The following is a 17,544-nucleotide window of genomic DNA, read 5'->3' as shown; positions in this document are numbered from 1 at the left end:
CAGTTAAAAAAATATATAGTAAATTTCTAAATATTGACATACACTGAAGGATTGCCAAGTGATATTGTTTAAAAGAAAAATACAGAACAGTGTTCTAAAACAAAGTAAAGTTAATTCTACATAATTCTAAAGGTACATGTACATATGTAAATGCTCAGAGAAAAGTCTGGAGAGTAACCAACAGATTGATAATAACAGTAAACTCCGGGAAAGGGATTGTGTTGGGGTAAGGGACAATCAAGGGGGATTTTAACTCTATATTGCTTGAATTTTTAAAAATGAGTATATCCACTTATTACTTATGTAATTTAAAAATAAATAAAACATAAACTAATGATGATACAAAACTATAAACTCTATACTAGGGGTATGGGCAAAGTTCTGTGGGCACACAGTAAAAGGAGAAATTAGTTTAGTGTGGAGAAAGATTTATAGCAGTAGTGACATTCCAGCTGAGCCCTGCTGTTTGAATAGGATTTAGTTAAGTGGTCATATTTGGTGGCGGATTGTGGCAGATTGTGTTTTCCAAAGACGATTATACTAACACACATCCCATCCCATGTGCTTTTCTTTCAATATGACATTGGTGCTTGTCCATGGAGAGGTGGAGTCCACATCCCCTCCCCTTGAACTTGGGTAAGACGTTGTGATTGCCTTGATGAACTGATGGGAAGGAAGTACCACAGCATGACTTTCGAGATTATTCCGCTTCTGCCTGGTCCTTTCTTTCACAGGATGCTTCCCCCTTGGAACCCAGCCACCACGCTGTGAGGGAGCCCAAACCAGCCCACATGGAGAGACCACATGAAGAGGCTCATGTAGAGAGAAACTGAGGCCCCCCGCCGATAGCGAGCATCAACTACCAGACACATGAGTGAATGAACCTTCAGATGATTCCCGTCTCCAGCCTTTGTGCTCTTGGGCTCAGGCCCGAATATACGTCATGGCACAGAGAAAAGTCATCCCCACTGTGCCCTGTCCTAATTCTTGACCCAGAGAATCCATGAAGAGAATAAATGGTTATTTTATGCCACAAAGTTTTAGAGCAATGTGTTACACAGCCGAAGTAACTAGAACAAAGATCTTCTAAGAAGAAGAAACTACACAAGTAATAGGATGTCATAGAGCACTGTGAATATTGACAGTATTGGGTGATGAGGCGAAACAGGTTGGCTGCAACCAGACTATGAAAAGTGTTACATGATAGCATAAAAAAATTAGATATCTTATTGGCAGTGGAGAACTCCTGAAAGTTTTTAAGCTGGGAAGAGAAATGCTGAGATCTGCATTTTAGCAAGATATCTCTGAGATCAGTGTGAAGGCAAGACTGGAGAAAAGAAAGACTTAAAAATAGGAAAAGCTCCTCCAATTAAGATGCATCCTAACCAAGTAAAATGGTGGAATCATCCCTCACGTGACATATTTTATGACATTTTTCTTTTTAAGGGTTGCCTCTGATGCTCATTTATACTCAATTTCACTTGAATTAAAATGTGGCAAGGGGAAACTTACGTCCACACAAAAACCCCCACACAGATATTTACAGCAGCTTTATTCATAATTGCCAGAACTTGGATGCAACCAAGATGTTCTTCAGTAGGTGAACGGATAAATACCCTAGTGTATCCTATTTTGCACTAAAAACAAATGAGCTATCGAGCCATGAAAAGACATGGAGGAACCTTAAATGCATATTATTAAATGAAAGAAGTCAGTCTGAAAAGGCTACATACTGTATGATTCCAACTATATGACTTTCCAGAAAAGGCAAAACTATGGAGATAGCTAAAATATCAGCGGTTGCCATGGGTAGAGGCAGGGAGGACTGAATAGGCAGAGCATAGAGGATTTTTAGAGCAGAGGAAAACTCTGTATGATACTATAATGGTGGATACATGTCATTATCCATTTGTCAAAACCCACAGAATATACAACACCAAGAGTGAACCCTAATGTAAACCACAGTCTTTGGGTGATGATGTGTTGATGTAGGTTCATTGATTGCAACAAAGGTACCACTCTGGTGCGGGATGTTGAGAGTGGGGGAAGCTCTGTTTGTTTGGGGACAGGGGGTATACGGGAAGATCTCTGTACGTTCCACTCAATTTTGCTGTGAACCTAAAACTACTCTAAAAAATAAACTCTATTTTAAAAAGTGTTAGGGGAGAGGAATGTTTAAGGGGATAACACAACACAAAAATGTTTTCCTTACTGTTCTTCTTTCACGCTCCTGGATCCGGATCAGTTTAGATATAGTGTACTCTAAGAATACAAAGCAAGCTGTTTAAAAAATTGTCACTGCTTATAACTAATTATCCATGTGAATAACGCCATCCTTGAACTACCAATATCACCATAACCCACAACTTCTTGTTTTTCTGTCTTTGAAAATAACCTCATCATTCTCATAACTGGTTTTATAAGAAAACTGTATAAACGTGAACTTGTAAATAAATCTATATTAATAAACTACACTTCTTATATTTTGGACATTGAGGATCTATGTAAGGGGAAAATTGAGGTGCATCGTTCAAAGATGAGGGAGAAGAAGAAACTCAGAACACAAGAAGCCACCTCTGTGATAAGGCAAAGGAAGCCCGGAAGAATATAAAAACAAAGATGTATGAGGGGATGAAAGATACTAATGAGAATGCTTCATTCTCATCTCGGCAGATCTTTCATCCTATTTTTTGAGAAAATCAAGAGGAAGAATGTAAAGAAAATTGAGAGTTCATGGAGAACAGAGACAGGGTAGAGGGGCTCAACAGGAAATCACTCAGATCTTGAGAAGCAGTAGAGCCCAGTTGGAATTTGACAGTGTAATTTATGGGAGGCCAGTTTTGTATAATTTTATACTGTGCCTTTCACTAACGTCAATTATTCAAGAGGTGATTAACCAATTTGTGAGATACCATACATCTTGCTTTTTCACATTTTCGTCTGATGCTTTCTTCTAAAAAGTGTCATCATTTAAACTCTGTATGAAGGAGAAGTTAATACAAACGAGAAAAGGAACTAAAATTAATTTTTTCTGCCTTTTTTAACCATTCATAAAAGATTTAAGGTTTGTAGTTAATAATATTTTAAACAAAACAATGAAAAAGAAAAATAGAGAAAAAAACATTGAAACAAATGGTAAAATAATTGATTATAGGATCACGTGTGGGTTGAATTTATCCATGCCAGTCCTGTCCGTCATTATCAGAGTTAAATTAGTCCTTATTCCTATATTTCACAAAATAAAATCTGATGAAAAACATTTCCTGCCCAGTGTTTCTTATTCATGTTTCTGAGTAAACTTCCTATTCTTTAAGCAATTTACCTGCATCCCAGAGATTACAAACGTCTGCTTGCCCTTCTGACAGCCATGTAGTTGGAGAGATAACAGCAGGGGGAACTGTCGGCAAAAGCGGCTGTGAATCCTCCTCACAAAATAACATCAGGTCCTTAGAGAAAACAAGAGAGCACACGAAAAGTTGAAAAAAAATTAGTCCCACTGCCTCAATTTGTCACAATGGATGGACAATTCATGGAGATACAATGTGTCTATGTGTGCTAACATCATCATAAACGCAGTTTGATTGCAAGAACTCACACATAAGTCACCTACACACTTGGTGTCCCCTTAGTGTAGGGTGGTTTTCTACTTGGGCCCACTCCTTGCTGAAGACACCTGGTGTAGACAAGCAATGATTTTGTTTGGGCATTAACTTTCTCTACCACACCTTGAGCATCCTTAGAGCATACTATCTCAGAGGCCAGCTCTTCTGTTTTATTGGTAATAATAAAGCTACCTGTGTGTATCTTTTACTCATATTTTAAAATTTTAACTTTTTATCATGGAGTCAAAAGTAGACGATAATCAACCTAACCATGCAAGTCAAACAACAATCAACTCAGGGCCAGTCTTGTTTCACATATATCTTACCACTCCTCATCTGCTTTATTTTGAAGCAAATCCTAGATATATCACTTATTTCAATATGTCTCTCTGATAAGAACTCTTTAACATAGTAATAATTATTTTATACTTATAAACTTCACAACTCCTTAATGTCATCAATAAACTGTTCAGATTTTCCATTTCTCAAAAGTGTCATAAATATGTTTTTCTATAGCTTTTGTGAAAGAGGGTCCAAGTAAAGTCTATACAGTTGGACTGGTTGATATGTCTTTGTTTCCCCCATGAATGGGGAATTTTTTTTTGACTGTACTTTATTAAGGTATAATTAACATACAGTAAAATGCATAAAGCTTAAGTGTAGAGCTCAGTAACTTCTAACATTATGTGTAACCACGTTTCTTTCACTCCAGAAAGTTCCCTCAAGCTCCTTTCCAGTTGATACCATCCCCCCACCACCTGTAAATAGTATTCTACCTTCTATCACCATCAATGAGTTTGCTTATTCTTGACCTTCAGATAAACGTATTCTTTTGTATCTGATTCCCATTGTTCAATATAGCGTTTGGGAGATTTGCTTATATTTTGTGTGTATCGGTAGTTCCTTGGGGGAGGTGGGTAAGAAATATTCCATTGTATAAATATATCACAATTTCTTTATCCATTCTCCTGCATATGGACATTTCGGTTTTTTCCAAATTTCAGCTTAAGAATGAAGCTACTATGAACATTCTTGTACAAATCTTTTTGTGGACAAATGCACTCATTACTCCTGGATATTTATACAGGAGTAGAATGGCTAGGTCATAGAATAGGTTTATTTTTAACTTCATTAGAAACTGCCAAACCATTTTCCAAGTGATCTGCCACTTTTTATAATTCAACTTTTATTTTGAAATCATTGTAGATTCACATTCAGCAGTAAGAAATAATACTGAGAGATCCTGTGTATCCTTTACCTAGTTTCCCCTAAAGGTAACACTGTGCAAAATTATAGTACAATATCGCATCCAGGACATTGACACTGACATGGAACATTTCCATCACTATAAGGATCCTTCCTGATGCCTTTTTATTACCATACCCTGCCCCCACACAAGTAATAATCTCTTCTCCATTTCTAAAATTCTGACATTTGAAGAATGTTACATAAATGTAATTATATAGGATGTAATCTTTTGGGATTGGCTTTCTTCACTTGGCATAATTCCTGGAGATTCATCCAAATTGTTACATGTATCCATAGTTTGTTCCTTTTTATTGCCAAGTAGTATCCACGGTATAGATGTATCACAGTTTGTTTAACCAGTTAAAGGACATCTGGATTGTTTCCAGATTTGGTTATTACAAATAAAGTTGCTATGAACACCGTGTACAGGTTATTATATGAATATAAGTTTTCATATCTCTGAGATAAATGTCTAAGAGTGTAATTGCTGGGGTGCATGGTAGTTGTGTGTTTAGTTTTATATGAAACTGCCAAATTGTTTTCCAGACTAGCTGTACCATTTTACATTCCTACCAATAATATATGAGTGATCCAATTTCTCTGCATGTTCGCCAGCATTTGATGGTGTCACTATTTTTTATTTAAGCCATTTTTGTATTTCATTGTGAGTTTAAATTACAAACTCCTAATGGCTAATAATGTAGAACATCTTTTCATGTGCTTATTGCCACCTGTATCTGCTGAAGTGATTGTTCATATCATTTGCTCATTTTCTAACTGGATTGTTTGGTTTTTAACTGTCGAGTTTTGAGAGTTCTTTATATGCTCCAGATATTAGTCCTTTGCTGGATATGTGGTTTGCAAATATTTTCTCTCAGTTTGTAGCTTGTCTTTTCATCTTCTTAAACGGGATTGTTCGCAGAACGAAAGTTTTTAGTTGTGATGAGGTCTGATATCATTTTTTTTCTTTTAGGGATCATGTTTTCAGCCAGCCCTAGATCCCAAAGATTTTTCTCCAATATTTTTTGAAAGTTTTATAGTTTTACATTTAAGTCCATGATCCATTTGGAGTGAATTTCTGTATAAGATTTAAGTTGAGATTCATGGTTTTGTCCAGTTGCTCCAACATCATTTGTTCAAAAACTTACCCTTCCTTCATTGAATTTCTTTTTCATCTTTGTCAAGAATCAGTCAGCCATATTTGTGTGGGTCTATTTCTTGCTTCTCCATTCTGTTCCACTGACCTAAGTGTCTCTCTCTCCACCAATACCACACTCTCTTGATTATGGTAGCTATGCAACAGGCTTTAATAACAGGCAGAGTGATTACTCCCATTTTTTCCTTCTTTTTCAAGATGGTTTTAGCTATTCTAGGGCCTGTGCCTTTCCATATAAATTTTAGAATAAGTTTATATTATATATGTATCAAAAAAACTTTGCTGGAATTTTGATAGGAATTGCATTAAACCTAGAGAGCAATTAGGGACATCTTTACTATGATATCTTTATTATGTTGAGTCTTCCAATCCATGAATGTGCTATGTATTTAATTGAGTGGTCTTTAATTTCTTTCATTATTATTTTATAATTTTCAGCGTACTGATCCTATACATGTTTTGTTACAATTACACGTAAGGATTTCACTTTGGGTTAGTGATTATAAATGGTGTATGTCTTAATTTTAGTTTCTGCATGTTCACTGTTAGTATATAGAGATGCAATTGATTTATGTATGTTAATCTTATATCCTACAACCTTGCCAAATTAACTTACCATTTCTATCACGTTTGTTTTTGTCATTTCCTTGAGATTTTCTATGCAGACAATAGTGTCGTCTGTAAATCAGGACAGGTTTATTTCTTCCTTTACATTTTGCATGCTTTTTCTTTCTTTTTCTTGCCTTATTGCAGTGGCTAGATCTTCCAGTACTATGTGGAATAAGAGTCCTTGCCTTGTTCTTGATCATAGAAGGAAAGCATTCACCATTAAGTATGATGCTGCTGTATGTTTTGTGTAGATGATCTTTACCAATTTAAGGAAATTCCCTTCTATTTCTAGTTTGCTGGGAGTTTTAATCATAAATGGATATTGACTTTTGAAAATGCTTTTCTGCATCAATTGACATAATCCTACTATTTTTTTCTTCTTTAATTTGTTGATATGATGATTGATTTTCAAACGTTGAACCAGCCTTCCATACCTGAATTAAATCCCACTTCGTCCTGGTGTATAATTCTTTTTATACATTTCTGGATTCAACCAGATGGGTTTTTTTTTTTTTTTTGAGGATTTTTGCATCTAATTTCATGAGAAACAATAGTCTGTATTTTCTTTTTTTGTACTGTCTTTGTCTGGTATTGGTAGCAGGGTGATACTTGCCTCATAAAATGAATTGAGGTGTTCCATCCTATTTTCTGGAAGACATTGTGTAAAACTGGTGTTAATTTGTCTTTAAATGTATGGTAGCATTCTCCAGTAAAACTATCTGGACCCGGTGATTTATTTTTCAGGAGACTTATATTACACATTCAATTTTTTCAATGGTTATAGGAGTATTCAGGTTCTATTTTATCTTGTTTGCATGTTGGTAGTTTGTCCTTTCTGAGAAATTGTTCTATTTCTTCTAAATTGTCAAATTTATGAGCACAAAGTTGTTGGTAGCAATTCTTTATTGTCCTTTTATGGCTACAGGAACTGCTGTGATATCCCATTTCATCCTGATATTGGTGATTTGGGTCTTCTCTCTTTATATTTGTCAGTCTTGCTAGAGGTTTATCAATTTTATATTTTTCAAAGAACTGGCTTTTTGTGTCATTCATTTTCTCTGTTAACTGTTTTCCTGTTTTCAATTTCATTGATTTCTGCTTTTTATTATTTCCTTTTTCCTGTTTCCTATACGTTTATTTTGTTTTTCTTAGTTTTTAAGAAGGAACTTAGATTATTGATTTTAGACCTTTCCTCTTTTCTAATGTAAGCATTTAGTGCTATAAATTTCCCTCTCACCCCTACTTTAGCTATGTCTCATATATTTTTGATATGTTGTGTTGCCTTCTTATTCAGTTCTGTATTTTTAAATTTCCTCTGAGACTTCCTCTTTGACCTATGGTTAATTTAGAAGTTTATTTCCAAAAAAAATTTAAGGTAAAATTCATCATGAGTTTACACCGATATACTTCCAATTTAATTCATGTCTATTGGGTTATGACAGCCTCTTCTATCTTACATTCGTATCTCCTTTCTCCCATGCTGAGAATCCCAGTTCTCAAGGATACCAAAGATGATACAAATAGAGTATCACGTGATTATTCATTTGATTCATCCCACATTATACTCACAATAGTCTCAAATAAAAAATACCAACACCTCAGAATAGAAAGACTAACTGAATGCAAGGTACATTTGCTTAACTTTATTTTACATTTTTCACTTTAGTTTAATTTTGTTTTATAATTATGCAAAATATTCCCAGGATTCCAATGACAAGTCTAAAAACAAGGTATAATCAAAGATCTCTAGCTTCTATTCCTCCTTTGCACCTTATTCCTTCTGTCCCCTTACAGGTAACCTTTCTTTCTTTCTTTTTTTTAACATTATGGCTTATCTTTACATATTAGTGCTTTATTATAAACAAATGGAAAATCCAGGAATGGACCCAAACATAAATGGGAATTTATTATGTGACAGAAGCCCCAATCAAATCAATGAGGAAAAGATGGATTATTCAACAAATGACATTGAGACAACTGATTATCATTTGTAAAAATAAAATTTAAAAGGTGGATCTCTAATGCTCTCCACTCATCAAAACAAATCCTTGATAACATTTAAATATATTTTTAAAAATTAAAGCATAACAAGAGCTAGAGTAGTTTCTTATAAAACTAAACATGCTGTTACCACACAACCCAGCAAATGCACTCCTTGGTATTTACTGAAAGGAGCTGAAAACTCCACACAAAAACTCACGCATGATTGTTTATAGTAGCTTTATTCATAATTGCTAAAAGTTGGAAGCAACCAAAATGTCTTCAGTAGGTTAATGGATTAATAAACTGTGGTACATCCAGACAATAGCATATTATTCAGTGTTAAAAAGAAATGAGTTGTCAAGCCATGAAAAGACATGGAGAAATCTTAAATGCATATTACTAATGAAAGAAGCCAGTCTGAAAAAGCTACATACTGTATGATTACAACTTTACAACATTCTGGAAAAGGCAAAACTAGAGAGACAGTAAAAGCATCAGTGGTTGCCAGGGGTTAGCAGGGACAGAGGACTGAATAGGTGGAGCACAGAGGATTTTTAGTGTAGTGAAACTATTCTCTACTATACTATAATGGTAGATACATATCATTACACATTTATCAAACCCATAGAATATACAACACCAAGAGTGAACTCTAATGTAAACTGTGGTCTTTGGGTGATAATGAAGTGTTAATTTAGGTTCATTGATTTTAACAAATGTACCACTCTGGTGTGGATATTGATAGTCAGGGGAGCTGTATAGGGTAGAGGCAGGGGGCACACATGGGGACTATGGGGAAATCTCTTACCTTCCACTCAATTTTGCTGTGAACCTAAAACTGATCTAAAAAATAGTCTGTTAAAATAAAAAGCCAGGGTGAGATTTTAGAGTCTTAGACTAGGGAAGGTCTTTCCAACAATGACTTAAAATCTAGAAGCCATAAAGGAAACACAGGCAAATTTGACTACATAAAAATTAAAGACTTCCATAAGGCTATGATATTGTGATTTATAATAAGAAATATATATTTGGTCTTTGTCCATGGTTCCTGGCAAAACTGAAACGCTTGTAATTTCCTAAGTGTTATGAACACTAGGAGCATCTTTTGTTCTAATAGATTTCTTAGACTTTGACTCCATTTTCTCAACACAGAGCTCCTAAATCCTTTGGAATTTCCTGGGTGATAGGAGCGTCTTTTGCTCTAACGAGGTGACTCTGGGTGGGCTCCTGGATAGCTTCAGGATGGGGCTGGTCACCAGAAAGATCAAGCCATGATTAGAAGCTTGAAACTTTTAGCCCTCCCCCTCATCCCCCAGCAAGGGGAGACAGGGTGGAGATTCAGTCAATGATCAATCATGCCTACATGATGAAGCCTCCATAAAAATCCCAAAAGTACAGGGTCTGAAGAGCTTCTGGGTTGGTCAATACATCTATATGCCAGGAGGGTGGCATACTCCAACTTCATGGGGACAGAAGCTCCTGCACTTGGGACCCTTCTGGACCTCACCCTATGTATTTCCTCATCTGGCTGTTCATCTGTATCCTTTACCATATCCTTTAGTATGTAATAAACCAGTAAATGTAAGTAAGTGTTTCCATGAGTCCTGTGAGCTGTTCTAGCAAATGATCAAACCCAAGGAGGGGGTCATGGGAACCGTGATTTATAGCGGGTGGTCACAAGTACAGATGACAACCTGGGATTTGCAATTGGCATCTGAAGTGGGGGCAGGGGGTGGGGAGTTGTGTGGACTAAACCCTTAACCAGTGGGGCTGATGCTATCTCCAGGTAGACAGTGTCAGAATGGACACCCAGCTGGTGTCAGAGAATTGCTTAATGTGCGGAAAACCCTCACCTCTGGGGTCAGCAGTGAAGTGTGGTTGTAGTGTGAGAGTCAAGAAGAAACACAGGAGGAGGAGTGTGTTTTTCCTTTATGAAGGCAAAAGAAAAAGCCACAAATAAAATTAAAAATCAAATGAAAAACTGAAATGGATAGATAAAGAACCAGACAATGGGCTCATTAGTTAACAGACACATAGCTCTTAGAAACAGATAAGAAAAAGATGGGAAACCAAATAGAAAAATGAGCGAAGGACATAAATAGTGTTAATAATAAAAAGAAACACAAATTCCCAATAAACATATGAAAAGTTGCCCAATCTTACATACAATTACAATAAAACAAATTAAAATTTTTCTCTCTCTCAGACTGGCAAAAATGTAAAGATTTGACAATATTCAGTATTTGCAAAGATGAGGCATACACTTTTGGTGGATATAAATTGGTGCAAGCTTTGGGAGGACAATCTGGCAGTACTTTTCAAAACTAAAAATAAATACAACCTTTCACCAATTCTACTTCCAGGACAGCATCATAAAAATACATGTACAAGGGTGGTTATTGCAACATTGCTTTTAATAGACAAAAATATGAAAAATCCCTAAATGATTACCAATAGGAAATGGTTAAATAAATTAAGATTCATTTATACATCAAGAATATGGCACAGCTAAATGTATTGCTATAGAAGTATGTCCATAATATATAGTTTAGTGAAAAAAGCATATTTTGGAACAATATACATTGAATGATTGCATTTTTTATATAGAAACATGTTCAAGATCTATTGCTTAGTTCAAAGTACGCTGCAAAGCAGTATACATTGTATACCTTGAATGAATCCATTTAGATAAAAGAAATGTATGGACACAGAAAATTTCCCCCGAAAATTCATAAAACACTGTTGGCAATAGTTGCCTCTGAGGAAAGGAACTGAAGGAGTAGAGAGAAGTCAGAAGAAACTTAGTTTCTCACCTTTTACCCTCTCGTATTGTTTAAACTTTTTTCAATAAATCTTCTTCAATTTAAAAAGAATCAGGGAGAAGTCAAGATGGTGGCGTAAGCAGACTCTGAACTCACCTCCTCCCATGGACATAGCCAATTTACAACTACTCGTGGAAAAATTACCCTGAGACAGAACTGAAAACTGGATAAGAGGAACTCCTGCAACAACGGACAATCCTAACTGAGGTAGAAGAGGCAGAAACTCCCTTCTGGAGAGGAAAAACGCTGCCTTCACAAGCCGCCAGCTTCACGGCCGCCAGGGAGCAGCCCACAGGTACGCAGCCCTCCCTGGAGCCCCGGGGCCCTGAGCCGGGGAGCGCCCCCGCTGTGGGCATTTTGTGGACTCAGCACAATCGAGACGAGTGGCATAATATCTGATTTGCCTGCTACTAAAACATTGGGGAATACCCCCAGAAAACTCGGTTCACAAAGAAACTAAAACCGGCTCTTAAAGAGCCCGTGCGCAAACTCACCCGTCTCAGAAAACATCCTAAAATCACCAGAAAGAAAGGTGCACAGTGCTGTGGTGAAAGAGACTCACCTAATAGGCCCTGAGTGCATCTCGGTGAGAGGAGAGACCTCTCCAGGGACTGGGACATTGGCGGCGGCCATTGTTGTGGCCCGGTGTGGGCGTGCTGACACAGACGCCATTGGAGTTCTCCCTGGGGCCTGCTAGCCCAGGTCTGCCCCACCCACTAGAGCACTGATTTAATCCAGCTCAGCCAGGGCAGGCAGCCCACCCTAGAGACTGGCCCCACCCAACAACAAGCCCTCAGGTAACTTGTGGGCCTGCATAGATTGGTGACTGGATTCTCTGCAGCCTGGCAACTGAGCCGAACTCAGTGGGGCAGGGCGTGCACAAGGAGCGGGTGGGGAGTGTGGGGTGGTGGTGGAGCGTGTGGGGCTCCCGCCGTGGAGAGACTGGGTCCGCTTCGGGAGGTCGGGGCACGCACACGGGGCAGGACTGTGTTGACTGTGTGTGTGGACCTGTGGGCAGCAGGGCTTGTCAGCTGCAGAAGACTTGTGCTTCTCAAAGACCCACATAGGGGGTTTGCCCCACCTTCCAAAGCCTGAAACAATTGGGTGCTCCTGTGCCTGAGGCCAGCCCCACCCAGCTGCAATCCTCAGAGAGTTGACAAGAGACCTAAAGGCTGGAGGCTTATAGCAATTGTAAGCCCCTGAGCCTAACAACCTGCCACGCTGGGGGCCTACTCACTTAAAAGAAATACTGCACCACAAATGTGGTATTAGAACTTGCAGCCAACTGTGCTGGGGATCCCCACACCTGATAAAGAGACTGAAAGGCCCACAACAACTACAAGCAGCTGAGCATTACAACAGCTGGCCAGGAGCATAACTCGGCCTCCCTGGGCACCTACAGGGAGAGCAAACAGGCCACAACAGGAGGACACACGTAGCCCACATAGGGGTCTCCCCTGGAACACTGAGAACTGAGGGAAGCACATTGGAAGCCTCCTAAGGCATCACTTATATAAGGTCACCTATCCAAGAGCAGGAGATGTAGCTGACCTACCTAATACGTAGACACAAGCACAGGGAAAGAGGCAAAATGAGGAGGCAAAAGAATACATTCCAAGTAAGGGAATAGGACAAAACCCCAGAAAAGGAACTAAGTGAAACAGAAATGAGCAACCTACCCGGCAGAGAGTTCAAACTAAGAGTGTTAAGGATGCTCACTGATCTGGGGAGAAGAATAGATGAACTAAGTGAGAATGTCAACAAAGAAATGGAAGATATAAAAAAGAACCAATCAGAAATGAAGAATACAATACTGGAAATGAAAAATTCACTAGAGGGACTCAAAAGCAGAGTAGAGGATACAGAAGAACAGATCTGTGAGCTGGACGAAAGACTAGAAGAAATTACCCAAGCTGAACAGGTAAAAGAAAAAAGAATTAAAAAGAGTGAGGACAGTCTAAGGGACCTCTGGGACAACATCAAGCGCACTAACATCCGTGTTATAGGTGTCCTGGAAGGAGAAGAGCAAGACAAAGGGGCAGAGAATCTATTTCAAGAAATAATAGATGAAAACTTCCCTAACCTAAAGAAGGAAACAGACATCCAGGTACAGGAAGCACAGAGAGCCCCAAACAAGATAAACCCAAAGAGGCCCACACCAAGACACATCATAATCAAAATGTACAGAATTAAAGAGAGAATCCTAAAAGCCAAAAGAGAATGTCAAGTTACACACAAAGGAAACCCCATAAGGCTATCAGCTGACTTCTCAGCAGAAACCTTACAGGCTAGAAGAGAATGGCATGATATATTTAAAGTGCTAAAAGGAAAAAAACTTACAGCCAAGAATACTCTACCCAGCAAGGTTATCATTCAAAATGGAAGGAGAGATTAAAAATTTCCCAGACAAGCAAAAATTAAAGGAGTTTGTTAACAAGAAACCAGTGCTACAAGAAATGTTAAAGGGACTGATTTAAGGGGAAAAGAGAAGACCACAAATAGGAAAAATTATCTATTTCCATGATAAGAACGTAATGGATACAAATGCACAAAAAAGAGGTTAGATATGATATCAAAAACATAAAAGGAGGGAGGAGGGGAATTAAAGAGTAGAGCTTTCAGACAGAGGTCAAACTAAAGAGACCATCAATTCTGTATAGAAGAAAAAAGGATCCGAGAAGGACTACTAAAACACTGAGAAAAAAAAAAGTTAAAAAATGGCAGTAAGTACATACTTATCAATAGCTACTTTAAACGTCAATGGACTAAATGCTCCAATTAAAAGGCATAGGGTGGCTGATTGGATAAAAAAACAAGACCCATATATATGCTGCATACAAGAGATACACTTCAGACCTAAAGACACTCACAAACTGAAAGTGAAGGGATGGAAAAAGACACTCCACGCAAATGGCAATGAAAAGAAAGCTGGGGTAGCAGTACTCATATCAGACAAAATAGACTTTAAAACAAAAACTGTAAAAAGAGATAAAGAAGGGCATTACATAATGATCAAGGGAACAATCCAACAAGAGGATATAACACTTGTAAATATCTACGCACCCAATGTAGGGGAACCTAAATATATAAAGCAATTATTAACAGACATAAAAACAGAAATAGTAACACAATAATAGTAGGGGACTTTAACACTCCACTTACACCAACGGATAGATCATCCAAACAGAAGATCAATAAGGAAACACTGGCCTTAAATGACACACTAGAACAGATGGACCTAGTAGATATATACAGAGCATTCCATCCAAAAACCAAAGAATACACGTTCTTTTCAAATGCACATGGAACATTCTCCAGGATTGATCACATATTAGGCCACAAAACGAGCCTCCATAGATTTAAGAAGATTGAAATAATACCAAGCATCTTTTCTGACCACAACGGTATGAAACTAGAAATCAACTATAGGAAGAAAATCAGAAAAGCCACAAATACGTGGAGATTAAACAAAATGCTACTGAACAATGACTGGGTCAACAAAGAAATCAAAGAAGAAATCAAAAAATACCTGGAGACAAATGAAAATGAAAATATGACATGCCAGAATTTATGGGATACAGCAAAAGCGGTTCTAAGAGGGAAGTTTATAGGAATACAGGCCTATCTCAACAAACAAGAAAAATCTCAAATAAACAATCTAACAATGCACCTAAAGGAACTGGAAAAAGAAGAACAAACCAAGCCCAAAATCAGTAGAAGAAGGGAAATAATAAAAATCAGAGCAGAAATAAATGAAATAGAGACCAAAAAAACAATAGAAAAAATTAATCAAGAGCTGGTTCTTTGAAAAGATCAACAAAATTGAGAAACCTTTAGTTAGACTCACCAAGAAAAAAAGAGAGAAGGCACAAATAAGTAAAATCAGAGATGAAAGAGGAGAAATTACAACAGACACCTCAGAAATACAAAAGATTATAAGAGAATACTATGAAAAGCTATATACCAACCAGTTCGACAATCTGGAAGAAATGGAAAAATTCTTAGAATCATACAACCTGCCAAAATTGGATCAAGAAGAAGTAGAGAATTTCAATAGACCAATCACCAGTAAGGAGATCGAAACAGTAATCACAAACCTCCCCAAAAATAAAAGTCCAGGACCAGACGGCTTCCCTGGTGAATTCTACCAAACATTCAAAGAAGACTTAATACCTATTCTTCTCAAACTCTTCCAAAAAATTGAGGAAGGGGGGAAGCTCCCTAACTCATTCTACGAAGCTGACATTACCCTGATACCAAAACCAGACAAGGACAACACAAAAAAAGAAAATTACAGGCCAATATCACTGATGAACATAGATGCAAAAATCCTCAACAAAATACTAGCAAATCGCATACAACAATACGTTAAAAAGATTATACACCATGATCAAGTGGGATTTATTCCAGGCATGCAGGGATGGTTTAACATTCGCAAATCAATCAACGTAATACACCACATTAATAAAATGAAGAATAAAAATCACAGGATCATCTCAATAGATGCAGAGAAAGCATCTGACAAGATAGAGCATCCACTTATGATAAAAACTCTGAATAAAATGGGTATAGAAGGAAAGTACCTCAACATAATAAAGGCCATATATGACAAACCCACAGCTAATATCATCCTCAATGGTGAAAAACTGAAAGCTATCCCTCTAAGAACAGGAACCAGACAAGGATGCCCACTGTCACCACTCCTATTTAACATAGTACTGCAAGTCCTAGCCAGAGCAATCAGGCAAGAGAAAGAAATAAAAGGGATCCAAATTGGAAAGGAAGAAGTGAAACTGTCACTATTTGCAGATGACATGATTATATATATAGAAAACCCTAAAGAATCCACCAGAAAACTCTTAGAAGTAATAAACGAATATGGTAAAGTTGCAGGATACAAAATCAACATACAAAAATCAGTTGCATTTCTATACACTAACAACAAAGTAGCAGAAAGAGAAATTAAGAATACAATCCCATTTACAATTGCAACAAAAAGAATAAAAAACCTAGGAATAAACTTAACCAAAGAGGTGAAAGATCTGTACACTGAAAACTATAAAACATTGCTGAAAGAAATTGAAGAAGACACAAAGAAATGGAAAGATATTCCGTGCTCTTGGATTGGAAGAATTAACATAGTTAAGATGTCCATACTTCCTAAAGCAATCTATAGATTCAATGCAATCCCTATCAAAGTTCCAACAACATTTTTCACAGAAATAGAGCAAAGAATCCTAAAATTTATATGGAACAACAAAAGACCCCGAATAGCTAAAGGAATCCTGAGAAAAAAAGAACAAAGCTGGAGGTATCACACTCCCTCATTTCAAAATATACTACAAAGCTATAGTAACCAAAACCGCATGGTACTGGCACAAAAACAGACACACAGATCAATGGAATAGAATCGAAAGCCCAGAAATAAACCCACACATCTATGGACAGCTAATCTTTGACAAAGGAGCCAAGAACATATGATGGGGAAAAGAAAGTCTCTTCAACAAATGGTGTTGGGAAAACTGGATAGCCACATGCAAAAAAATGAAAGTAGACCCTTACCTTACACCACACACAAAAATTAACTCCAAATGGATTAAAGACTTGAATGTAAGGCCTAAACTATGAAACTTCTAGAAGAAAATACAGGCAGTACGCTCTTCGACATCGGTCTTAGCAACATATTTTCAAGCACCATGTCTGACCGGGCAAGAGAAACAATAGAAAAAATAAACAAATGGGACTACATCAAACTAAAAAGCTTCTGCACAGCAAAGGAAACCATCAACAAAACGAAAAGACAACCTAACAATTGGGAGAAGATATTTGCAAACCATATATCTGATAAGGGCTTAATTTCCAAAATATATAAAGAACTCATGCATCTCAACAACAAAAAAACTAATAACCCAATAAAAAAAAATGGGCAAATGACCTGAACAGACATTTCTCCAAAGAAGATATACAGATGGCCAACAGACACATGAAAAGATGTTCAAAATCATTAACTATCAGGGAAATGCAAATCAAAACTACAATGAAATATCACCTCACGCCCATCAGAATGGCTATAATTAACAAGACAGGAAACAACATGTGTTGGAGAGGATGTAGAGAGAAGGGA

At 37.3% G+C, this 17,544-nt stretch overlaps 1 protein-coding gene across 1 annotated transcript in view; it reads right to left on the bottom strand.

The window, feature by feature from the left end:
• The window catches only part of ENTHD1 (ENTH domain containing 1), a 186,118-nt gene that overhangs the window by 50,197 nt on the left and 118,377 nt on the right, over window positions 1-17,544 (bottom strand). The window contains exon 5 of the mRNA XM_004438027.3: window positions 3,323-3,446. Within this exon, the coding sequence (XP_004438084.1) occupies window positions 3,323-3,446 (124 nt within the window). The remainder of the gene's footprint in view (window positions 1-3,322; window positions 3,447-17,544) is intronic.

This window comes from Ceratotherium simum, chromosome 25 (genome assembly GCF_057802395.1).
Source record: "Ceratotherium simum simum isolate JZ-2026a chromosome 25, ASM5780239v1, whole genome shotgun sequence".
Lineage (NCBI taxonomy): Eukaryota > Metazoa > Chordata > Mammalia > Perissodactyla > Rhinocerotidae > Ceratotherium > Ceratotherium simum.
This window is presented reverse-complemented; position numbering and strand designations above follow the sequence as displayed.